At 42.2% G+C, this 12,632-nt stretch overlaps 1 protein-coding gene across 1 annotated transcript in view; it reads left to right on the top strand.

The window, feature by feature from the left end:
- Positions 1-12,632, top strand: part of LOC129351693 (unconventional myosin-X-like) — a 90,041-nt gene that overhangs the window by 38,203 nt on the left and 39,206 nt on the right. The window contains 2 exon segments of the mRNA XM_055020626.1: positions 8,857-8,902; positions 8,905-9,043. Coding sequence (XP_054876601.1) covers positions 8,857-8,902; positions 8,905-9,043 — 185 coding nt within the window.

The raw sequence follows: 12,632 nt of genomic DNA, 5'->3' as shown, positions 1-12,632 counted from the left end.
GGTCATGCAGAAAAAAAATGTTAGAAAAACTCCCAGAAAAAAATCTAGAAATGTTATTATGGAAAAGTCAAAATAACTATTTATTTTTACTTCAAAATAATTAAAATTCTTGTTTCAAATTGCACGAACATTTCTGATCTGGTAAAGAGTTTTATTAAACATCTCAACCAATTCTGCTTAAAAACATGCAAACACAGCATTATCCTCACGCTTTGCAAATTTAAAATAAACATTTGGCGTAATGACACTCAAGAGTCAGATCAGCGTAACACGCTCCCATCTCAGGGTACAACAACACACCGCTAAGCATTCTGGGAGATAGTTCCCACTCCTGTCTTTTCCGTCTTTCGTTTTTTTAAAGTGGTAACCTAAAAACTCTTGCAGGTTTGACAAAACAACTTACTATAAGTCTATCTTTCACAAACTCACATTTAGGTTCAAAATCTAAAACGCTTTAAATTTATTTTACTTAAAGAGAAGAAGATAGATGCAACTAAATGTGGCTCAAATGTTTTACAGTGAAGTTTAACTTTGAGAGAGTTTGAAAACATCTCAGTTTCATTTCTGGGTCATTTTCTGGATAAATTCAGTGTAGCGAAGCAAGCCTGCAGACTGCATGTGTGTGTGTGTGAGAGTGTGTGTGTGCGTGTGTGTGTGTGTGTGTGTGTGTGAGTGTGTGGTGGGTGTGCATGTGTGTGAATGCTTCCACTGGAATCTGCAGGAGACGAGGGAGGCCACCAGTCGACAGCACAGCTGGTTGCAATCACTGCGACTAAAGATGTTGCACACACACGCACACACACACATGCACACACGCGCGCGCACACACATGCACAGGCACACACACACATTTCCAGCAGAGCAGCGCTCCGTGTTCTCCCCCCGGCCCGCCGCTCGGTTCTCGGACCTGATCCGTACCACATGGTGCGTCTTTTGTTGGCACCGACAGCCATGTTCTCTGGTTATTCCGTCCCACATGTTTCTGTTTCAGCCCGTCGGTTCCGTTCGCCTCATGTTTCTCTGAGCAGTCAGACGCTGAGGAATGCGGCCCTCTGGATCCGTTTCAGGGCCTGAGCCCCTGGCAGCCTGCAGGGGGTCCGGCCAGTCAGAAACTCCTGATAAACTGGTTTGGGATCCTGTTTGCATGACGGGAACGCCTTCTGATGGACTTTTCCCCTCGTGTGTGATCTTCACACAGAGATCTTTAATTGACCTCGGTGTCTGATGGTGCTTTAATTAGATTTTGCTCCCAGTTCTCCCACTGGGAGCCGGCTGTGGATGATGTGAGTGGAACTGCAGCTTCTGGCTGATTTAAAATCATTATTCTTATCATATTAAAAGAATATGTGTTTGTTAAAAACATCTATTAGTGTTAAAGATACACAAATTGTTGCAAAACAACCTAAAAAAGGCTCTAATATGGCTGATAAGTCATCAGTCTAAACATTAAGATGACCAATCGTTTATCTAGTTTTGGTTCCAGTTCATTTTACAGCTTGATCCATTCAGAAAATCTCATTTACATGTCAGAGTGGAAAGTGTTTCATCCTCAGTAAAACGGGTCAGAAGTTTTGTTTCCATCGAGCAAAACGTCTCTTTCACTCTGAAGCAGCGAGTCTGGAGACGGACGGGTCCGAGGCCTCGGTCGGAACCAGCTTCAGCTCCTCATGGTGTTTTCATCCATTCAGGACCGTCTTCAGCGTTCGGCTTCAGGACAACTGAAGATTTCATCAGCAGTTTGTTCCTCAGTGCAGTGAAACTTCTGCAGGTGGAAAACAGAAACAAACGTTTCCACCTCCATCCATCAAAGTGAGGAAAGACATTTTCACCTCAAAAATCAGATTCAAGTCACTTCCAGATGTGGAGCTCAATCACAAATCGTCTGCAGTCTGTTGCATCATAACGCTGCAGAAGAAGCCAGACATACATCTGGATGTAAATATTGTATAAAAATGATAACTAAGAACTGATGAAGGAATCTCATCACAAACGCTCCACTCCTGGTTTTACATCCAAACACAAACAAATAAAAACAATCAGAAACTGGAAAATGTATTTCTTCTCCTCTCCATCAGCGTGGAAAACTGCAGGATCTGAAGCTTTGAGTTCTTCCAGCAATTGTGATTTATTTAAAGGCAAAAAGAGGCAGAAAGAGCTCACTCTTGTTTTTAACTCATATTTTATCAGCTTATTTAATCAAGTCAAATGTTTTAATTGCTTGATTAGTTAGATTTGTTATTTTAATTGAGATCTGCTGCAGGATGTGAACAGCTTTGTGATTGTGTGGAAAGTATTCCTTAATGTCTGAGCTCCTCTGACAACTGGACTCGTTTGTGCTGCAGAAAAGCTGCAGCTCCCTTCAGGTCTGTTAGACGTCATTTCTCACAGTGTCAATAATTATGGGGGTGCTTTAAAAATAGTCCTAAAATGTTTTGTTCTACTTGAAAACATGTGAGAGAACATCTTGTACAAATTTCCCACAGACGTCCTTGATTAGGGAGGAATCTGGGAAATGTAAAATATGCCTGTGAGCTTCAGTTGTATGAAATGTGAGACGACTGAAGACGTGGAGTCGGACAGAAAGTGTTTGTTCTGCAGGAGGCCAGAGGACAGCGAGCGAACAGGAAGCGCTTTCAGCTGAACTCAAACCGTCCGATGGGAAGATCAGAGTGAAAACCCGCCGGGCTCGGACCGCCGGGCTCAGACCCGCCGGGCTCGGACCTGCCGGGCTCAGACCGGCCGGGCTCGGACCCCCACTGGGTTCTGACCCCCACCGGGCTCGGACCCACCGGGCTCTGTCCCACCGGGCTCGGACCCGCCGGGTTCTGACCCCCACCGGGCTCAGACCTGCCGGGCTCGGACCCCCAGCGGGCTCGAACCCACCGGGCTTTGACTTGCTGGGCTCGGACCCGCCGGGCTCGGACCCGTGGGGCTCTGACCCACAGGGCTCTGACTTGCCGGGCTCGGGTCAGAGCCGGGCTCTCCGCCTCTTCGTCATCCAGTGGTGATGAAGGCTCTTCCGGGTCGGCGTTGTGAGTGGATCGGAGTAACTGGGTTTTTTTAACGAGGCTCTGCTGTCGGTCTGCTGACAGACGGGCTGCAGCAGCCAGCGGCTGCTCCGCTTTCACAGGTTCTGCTATCAAAACAGAACCAAACTGGACTGACGCTTGGACCGGCAGTCCATGCTTTAGTTGGATCCAAATCTGACTCTCATAATATCTGGAGGAGCGCTTACGCAGCTCCTGGGAGACACGTTTCCTTAAAATAAACCCTTAAAGAAAGAGATTTAAAACGTCTTTCTGTCTGGAGCGAGACTCCTTCGTTTGATCTGATCTGTCAGTCCAGTTCTGGTGGTTCTGGAACCAAATCAGACCATTCCTTACGACTAGATCTCTGCCTTTAAAAAAGTAGCACGTTTTCAAACACAATAATCTTAGTTCAAGCTGCTCTTTTTCCTGCTAAAAATACAAAAACTTTACATTATTTGTACAAATTGGTTATTTACATTTTACATCTATTTTAACTTACAACTTAAATGCATTTACATTATTTCATGTGACCAGGCGCCTTGATGTGTTTTCATGGCTGATTTTATTTCTGAACTGAGTTGGATACAGTTCATGTATCCTGGGTGTAAAATGTTAAACTGCATCCGGATTTTACTTTTCCTTGTCGTCTTTATCTTTTCTTTTTTCACACATTCAGGGATCTTTACTTACTTTTACTGTCAGCAGCTAATTTTGGATGTAACTTCCTAATTTTTACTGTCAGTTCCTGTTTATTCCAGTTTTTATCTTTTACCAGATCATTTTTTGTCATTAAGTTACAAACACAACATTTTGTCAGTGAGTCCAATCTGCTGCAGTCTTTATTTGACATTCTACATGCTCTGTTTCTATTGCAGAACGTTGTTTTGTCTGTGCAGCAGCTCATGCGGTGAAATGAGTTTAACTTCGTTTTCACATTTGTAAAGTCACTTTGTGGTCCAGTTTGAAAAACAAAAGCAGAATTTTAATGTGTTGCCGTTCAGTAAACTTGTTATGATCTGCTGAGGTTCATGTTATCAGGAAACCTGTGAAAACCAGAGAAGAAATCCATCCATGTCCCCGGAGCCGCCCGTCACATCCGTCAGCGTCGACAGCGCTTTAAATGTAACAACTGTAGGAATGTCTGCGGTAACTTCACCGTGTTCCTCATGAAGCCCCCGTCCGCTTTGTCTTTCTGTCAGTCAGGTTTCCTCCTCCATCTGGTCCTCATTTCCCTCTCTGGCTCGATCCGGCTCACGCAGATCTGATGTTTGATGAATCTGCAGCTCCGTCTGCAGCGACTGATATAAACACAGAGCCGCTCTACGGTCACATCCATTCATCTGATCCCTTATGAAAAGAGAAGCCAGTGTTTCTCTGGGTCGCCTGACCGCATCTCTCCATTTATCAGTGTCACTGCTGGATTAAACATAAAACACGAAACTGAGATTTTTCTTAGTAAAACATTGTTCAAAACCCAGAGACTTAACCGAGTTTGACAAGCTGGATGAAAGTGAAGAGAAATTTAAGATTCATCCTCCATCAGCATTAAACAAACCATCAGACCTGCAGCTGAAGTGTTTCACTGCAGCCATCATCGGTTTAATTTACACGGCAGCCATTTTAGATCTAGTGTTGGCGTTTGTAAGGAATGTCCAGATCACACGTCATTAGAATAACCAACTTAAATGCAGATGATAAAGAACATAACATAATGAGAAGATAAAATTACAAGAAAATTGTTTGCAAAAGTAAAAAGAAAAACATGTTTGCAAACCAGCTCAGCTTTAAACTTTAGATTAATTTGTGGATGAAACTTGTGAAGTTGTTCAGACTTAAACACAAACTTCAAACACTTCACAGTGTTTATGTGTCTGGAGGCGGGACAGTTTGTCTCAACGTCAGAAACACGTCCAACTTTAACAAGAGGATCGAAACTTCCTAGTTTTATCTGTTTGGCTGAGAGTCATGGAGCCATCAGGGGGGAAGGTTTCTGTCCAGTTAAAGTTGCAGTTAATGAGAGGAACTGGAACCAAGTCGGACCCACATGAGGGTCCAACCGGCGGTAACTCGTCCTGTTAAGGTCAGACCGAAGCTTCCTGCTGCGGCGAACGCTCAGTCTGAACACAGAGGCTTCATGGCTGCATGTTGAACCAAACTTCCCTGAAATGTTTCCTGGTGGATTCAGGTTCAGGGAAGCAGATTATCAGATTATCTGTTATCTGTTCGTCCTGGTTCAACGACTCGGTTCAACATCGCAGTTAAAGCAGCATTTAAAAAGATGTCACTCGATCAGGGCTGAACGCTGTAGCAGCAGTTTGTTCAACAGCGAGATTCACTGTGAGAAACAATCAGCTTGTAAAAATAACAGCCAGTTTGTTTATTCAGCAAACTTTCCTGTAGTTGTAACTTCTATAATGAATCTGACAATATCTGCCTAAATATTGTCAGATTTTTCTTTTTTTTTTTCTTTTTACAAAAACTTTAAAAAGCAAAATTATACAATAGAAAACTAAATTTGAACCTTTTTCAGACGCTCCTTTAAAATCAGGTCTGATTTTCCTTCTGGTCATTTCAGTTTTATTTCTCTGAGGCTGTTAAAGTCGGTATTAACAGCCGAGTCAGGGAGCAGGTGTGAAGTGATATTGATTCATAAAAACCAACGATGCTGCTGCTGTTTGCTGGTATCAACATGCATCTCTCTTTGATTGGGTAGCTTGTTAAAATTATCCTCCTGTGGATAATAATGCACAATTTATTCATCATTCATCATGTTCATCCTGTTGACACCAAGCTTTGATTTTAAACTCTTATCATTTCAATCAAACTGTGAATCAGATCCAGAATGTAAACACCAACAATGATCACGTCTAATTACCAGATATTTCTTTGCTAATTACTACCAAAGATGATTTGTTAGTAATTATTTGCTATAATATTTGCTCAGAGACTCCGCCCCTCAGAGACCAACTGTCACCTGTTTCTACTTCCTGCAGAGGAAACGAGGCCCTGCTTTGTCCCTTTAACTCTGTCACCTGAGTCGCCCGCTGTGTTTGCATGCAGTTCTGCCTGAGTTATGATCCATTATGTGTCGTGTAGGCCTCCACCCGCTGTCTGGGCTCTTGTTTGTCATGTAAATACTTCAGCTCAACGTTCATTCCAGCGAATTTGCATCTGGGCTGAATGCAGGTCAGTCGGCCACGATGGAGGCGTTCCCCCTCAGAGCAGAGCCGGACGAATTCTGGCTTCATGTTCACTCATAAATAGTTTTCATTTCAAAACGAGGAAATAAAAAGGCATAAAAATTAAACCCGCCTGCTGTTTTACACACGGCTTATGAAACTAAGTGTTTTTAAGATTTACTGTGAAAGGAATGAAGCAATACAGGAAGAAAAACAATGAATATGTTCAGATTCTCCAATTCAGACTATTATAGCAATGTTAGTGTGAGATGGCAGACTGATAGATACACTGATATAAATATAAAACTCAGTTTAAATGAGTAACACAGGTGAAGTTTAGACTGCTTTGTTTCTTATTTTCATTATAAAACGAACTTTCAGGGTGACAGGCTCAAAATAATACTCTGAAAGTTCATGGCAACATTGTTTTCCTTCTGCAATAAAATAAACATTTTTCTCATAGTTTTCTCATACAGTTTCAGTAAATAATCCTTTAGAGAAAGAAAAAAATGTAATAATTGTGTCTCAAGTTCAATTAACCTTTAAATACTGAAGATGTGACGTTCGCTTGAAATGCTGCTTTATAATAAAAGGTAAAAACAAACTGCATTCAGGTAAAACTCAGCCTTGCTAAGGAAACATTAGTTTATGAAGCTAAAAAACAGAATAAAACTGATGCAGCTGCAGAAAAACGTAGAACAGCAGCAGATAGAATCTGCTTTGTAGACGAGATCTATTTGCTCCGGCAGAGTTTCAGCATGTTGTCATCTGTCAGGATGAAATATGGTCACAATGTCTGAAGTCAGGAATTAATATCTGAGAAATGATTTGAGTTAAGATTTTAGGAGTTAGCAACCAGCAGGCTGCAATTAGCAACAGAACCAGATGATCTAGACTGTGACCACCAGGTGAGAGACAGACTCACAAACCTGAAGAAGTTAAAACCCCACAGTCAGTTGAAACATTCACCTGAAAGCTCATTTTTATTTCTAGAGGTAGGTGGAGTTTGCCCTGTGAAGCTTTTGGAGCGGTTTCGTTTTCTCTTCTCTCCTTCCTACTTCCTCTGGAAGGTTTCCTCCACCGTGCCTCAGCAGCAGCTCCAGCAGCAGCAGGTCCATTCATCCTGCGTCTGCTGGGGGGTTTCTCTGCTGCTGGTGCCTCACCAGTCGTGGGTGGATGCATGCAAAGTTTAGTCTGTATCTGTTAAACAGGCACCACGCACACAGAAGCTGCTGCTCCTGTCCTGAGGAAACCTTGAAGTGTTTCCAGTCAGATCTTCCTGGAACAATTTGCACCATAAAAACCAGAACAAAGCAGTTTGATCTCATAAGAGGACGACTCAGGAAACTGAAGGAATGCTCTCTGAAGGTCTGACTCCATTAAAGGAATGAAATATTTATACTGAGCAGAAAACCTGTGTCTCTGGGTGTGTAAGCTAATGGCCAATGTTAACAGCTAACAGCTCAGTCTGTTTCTGTTTTTCTCAGACGGTTTCAGGTGTCAGAACGTCGAGCTGTTTGAGATGTTCAAAATGTCCCACCTGCTTTTCCTGCAGAATGGGTTTCTTCTTATTCTTCTTGCTCTTCTCCTTGAGGCATCGATCGATTGACTCTCCCTGCCTTAACCTGTTGTTGTGGGAACAGTGTGCACTCACTGCTTTAATGAGATTTTCACTTTCAGTCCGGGTTGCATCAGAGAAAACATCCTAAATCCGATCAGAACAGAAACGAGTAAAATGTCCCTGTTAACAATAACAAGATAGAAACACGGTTTACTTGGAGAAAACTCACCAGTTTCAGCTTATATCAGTGTTTTTATGATAAATATGTCAAACATTTTTGATATTCTGCTACTGTAAGCGTCCACCTCCAGGGTTTAACTCCATCCAACTTCACCAGCTTCTCTTTCCCTGATGAAGAGAAGCAATAATTGAATTTCAGACTCAGGTTTCCACTGCAGACACGTCTCCCTCATGTTTCTGCCAGATTTTCTCTGTTTTTAGTGTCTGACCCGACTTGAGCAGCGTCTTCCACATGTCTGACGTTTCTATTCTTAGCACTCTGCCATTCTGACCAGATTATGGAGTGAACAGCTCATGCGTGTCCTTTCTGCTGCGTTTGGTCTTCATGCTGTTTTCTTGTGATGTTCTCCTAGAAACAAGCAAAGTCTTCTCAGAACAGCTGCTTCTGGTTGGGCTGTATCTGCTGCTGCAGCGTTTCAGAGCCGTTTTCTCCCAGACGCATGCAGATGTTTGCTTTTTTTATTTCTCTTAGTCACCACCGCAGCACCGAAGCTGCAGCCAAGACATATTTTGGCATCACAAGCTTCTATTTCAGCAGTTTGGTTCGTTTTGCTTTGAACTCTGAAATGTGACGCTGGTTTGGAGCAATCTGCTGCTGCAGAGGTTTGGGGAAAAAGAAAAGCAAAAGGTCACAAACATTTGAATGTTGGTCGCTTTGTGCAGGACCTCAGAGTTTTTAGCTTTATGTTTTCATATGCTGGGAAAGCATGGAGCAATCCTTCCTCCATCTTCACAGTAACACAAACATTTTTAAAAACTTTTGTAAATTTCCACACCATGATTTCCAGTTGTTCCTCAGCTGCATGTTGCCTGTCTTCACCGTTCCTCTCTTGTTGCGGCTCCTCAGACGTACATCGGCTCCATCCTGGCCGCGGTGAACCCGTACCAGCCGCTGCCGGCCTGTACGACCGGCCCGCCATCGAGCTCTACAGCCGCCACCACCTCGGTGAAATCTCTCCACACATCTTCGCTGTGGCCAACGACTGCTACCGCTCGCTGTGGAGGAGGCAGCAGAACCAGTGCGTCCTGATCAGGTGGGTCATCCGGGTCTTTTTCCACCGAATCGCCGATACTCAGAAAAACAAATGCATAAAAACTGAGGATCGCTCTGGATTGTTTAATTGGAACCTAAACAAAATTGTCACATAAAGACGGTTGCAAAGTCGGCCTTCTATCATCAGCAAACATTTCCAGGATTAGAGGACTAGAGAAACTCATCCATGTTTTTATCTTTATTCACATTGAGTACTGCAATAGAGACTTCACAGGTCTGCCTAAAAAATCCAGAATGCTGCTGCTGATGTTCTGACTAAAACCAGGAAGATGGAGCACACCACCCAGATCTTCACTGAGAGAATAGACCTTAAACTGCTGCTGGTAGTTTATAAATCGCTGAACGGATTAAAGATCTGCTGCTGTTGGATCAAAACTTACAGAAAACTGCAAAACACTGATGAAAATATTTGATATTCATAATTATTTCGATGACTGCCTGTTTTGTGGCATCTGACCTGCCTGTTGCTGAAACCTGCTACGCAAATAAACGTAACTTGATCTGAACGAGGATAAATCTGCTAAGTTTTAGTAAAATTGCCCTTCAGATTTTTTTTTTTTTTTTACAGAAATAAAACTTTTCTCCACCAAACCACCTGGCATCTCTAACAGCTGGACTGGCAGCTCGCTCTCAGTCCAGCTGTGTGGTCTCTTCTACGCCAACTTTCAGTAAAAATTGCAAACACCTGTAATTTTCCCAAACTACGTATGATTATATAAAAGTGTGCATAAAACCAGCCTGTGGTGTCGTAAGCCTGTCCCTCCACCAGACGTTTGTCCTTTTGGTGGGAGGAAGTCGGTGCGTCGGCTGCAGCCGCTGTGGGTGACTGCAGATGATTTATTTCAGCTTGTTTGGGCGAGTAAGTCGTGTTTTGTCGGTCTTTTTGGCTGGACCTGAAACGCTGGAGACGCTTGGTGAGCCTCAGCCTTTTAGCTGGAGGCGACAGTCCAGCAGTTTTCTGACAATTAGCCGCCGTTGAGTTGAAAGCCGGCCGTTTCATCGGATAATCAGACACATGTGGGCCTTTAAAATCAACCTAAACACGTTTTACAACCTATAAAGTTAACGGCTGCTTCAGTTTCTGCGTAGCAAATTAATAAAATACTCACACAAAAACAGACAAAATAACTTAAATTGAAAGTTTGTTGTTTATTTTTAGAAATAGCAGCTCTACAGAACAATTCAATAAATATGAATATTATCAAAAATTCTGTTTACTTTATAGATTAAACATAAATGGATGTTTGAGCGACTTTGTTTCTGTTAAATATGGTGATTTTCCACTTAATGAAAAGAGAACATTGAAAACTACAACAAACCAGCAATTAATTACGTTAATTACAGAAACGTAGTCTTAATGAAAAGTTTAATATGTCAAAAGGTTCAAAAAGTTATTTTAATCTGACAAACAAGACTCAACTGGATGTTTAATCTAACTTATTAAATATGATTCCAAAGCAATTTATGAAAAATAAAAATATTAGTATATATGTAAACAAGATAAATTTCTAAAAGAAAATTTAAATAATGAAATAAATAACTACTTCATTATCAAAACATTTAAACAAATGCATTTAAAAACTTAAAAACAGTTTTTTTCACACAAAATGGTAAAAGGATGTTTTCTAATATGTTTATTACAGAAATAACCATTTGTAGGAAATTATCAGCATCACATTTAACTGCTTAATGTTTTTAATAGTTTTGATTGTCACAAACATTGAGGTTTATCGTTGATGAACGCAGCGTCTCAGATCGAAGATGTAATCAAAACCATGAAGAACTTCATTAAACCCAGTGGAGGTGTTTTTGTTTAGGTCTTTGTAAATGAAGAACTCAGTGCGTGGATAAAATATGTATTTTAATGGATAGTTTGCACTCAGTTTGCTTTGACCTGATAAACCCAGTAGAGTTTCTGTCCTGCGTTGCTGTGAGTGAGACGCTCTGAAAGCCGCGTGCCGCCGCATGCTGTCTCTTCTCACCTCGGTCGGCTGCGGGTGTTTTTGCCTCTGTCCTTCTGTTAAGGGAGCAGAAAGGCCTTTTGTGTGGCAGGATGTCGGTCAGTGGGAGGAATATGCGCCGTGGCGCAGCAGAGCAGGCGTACAAACATGTCCCACTGCTGCACAAAGCTGCGTTTCTGTCTGCAGATCTGCTTTGTGTTCCTTCACGTCTTGCTGATTCCTCTGACTTTTATTGCTACAACAAAGCTTCTGCTTTTCAGGAAGGAAATCATTATTTCCTATGGATTTAACACGTTTTAGACTCATTTTAGGCCTGGAGTTTATAAAACTATTAGTGCACCACAGAATGTGACCTGAAGAGGAAGAAAAGAGTTTGGTTGTGTTTCTGTTCCATGACAGCAGAGCGGTGAGGTCGGCCTAGAAGGAGAAACCACAAACCACAGCCGTGACCTTTTACTGTAGTTTCAGCTAAAACACAACCTGGTGGTTTACTGTCTGCTGAAACAGAGTAAATGTCACACTGAGCTTTCTGATGCACGCACTGTAAATCTCTTCACCGACCCTTCAGTCCAGTTACTTCAGTGTGAAATGTTTTAAATGTTGAATATTTAAATGTTTTATACATGGATCTTTTAATAACTAATTTTCTATATTGACAACTTTTCTTTCGAAAAATATTTCTATGATGTCCTTTAACAAAAATAAATGTGAAGGAACTGAAGTGGGCCAAAGACGGAGCCCTGGAGAACTCCACAGACACCTGACAACTCAGTTTTTATATCAATTACCAATAATAACAAACAGCTGACACACTTTTCTGGGAAAGAGGTTGAAAATGTTTATATAATTTTGGAAAATCAGATAAATTGAACCATATGTGGAGTCAATAACTTAAACAAATCATCCTCAAATGCCTGCTGGTGGCATGGATGGATGGATGGATGGATGGATGGATGGATGATGGATGGATGGATGGATGGATGGAGGATGATGGATGGATGGATGATGGATGGATGGATGGATGGATGGATGGATGGATGGATGGAGGATGGATGGATGGATGGATGGATGTGGATGGATGGATGGATGGATGGATGTGGATGGATGGATGGATGGATGGATGGATGGATGGATGGATGGATGGTGGATGGATGGAGGATGGATGGATGGATGGATGGATGGATGGATGGATGGATGGATGGATGATGGATGGATGGATGGGAGGATGGATGGAGGATGGATGGAGGATGGATGGATGGAGGATGGATGGATTCTGTTTTGTTTTTCAGTTTCAGGTCTGTTGAATTTCATCCTGATGGGAGAAAACAGAGAAACTTTCTGTAGTTTCAGTTGGTCTGTAAATGATGGATGTGTGAAGCTGAGAATTTGCAGGGCGGAGCAGAAACCAGCCTTAGGGTTTCTGCCTGGCAAGGAGGTCCGACTTCTGACTGAATCTGTGGAGGATTTAACTAGGCTCCTCACAGCAGCTGGCAGTTAGAGAGCAGCATAAGGTTCATGGTTTAAACAGTGATTATAAAATAAAGACACAGAGAGAACACAGCCGTATCGATGCAGATGTGGAATGCAAAGTTGTAAAAAACAAGAAAA

Source organism: Poeciliopsis prolifica, unplaced genomic scaffold (genome assembly GCF_027474105.1).
Source record: "Poeciliopsis prolifica strain line A6 unplaced genomic scaffold, Auburn_PproV2 SCAFFOLD069, whole genome shotgun sequence".
Classification (NCBI taxonomy): Eukaryota; Metazoa; Chordata; class Actinopteri; order Cyprinodontiformes; family Poeciliidae; genus Poeciliopsis; species Poeciliopsis prolifica.
This window is presented reverse-complemented; position numbering and strand designations above follow the sequence as displayed.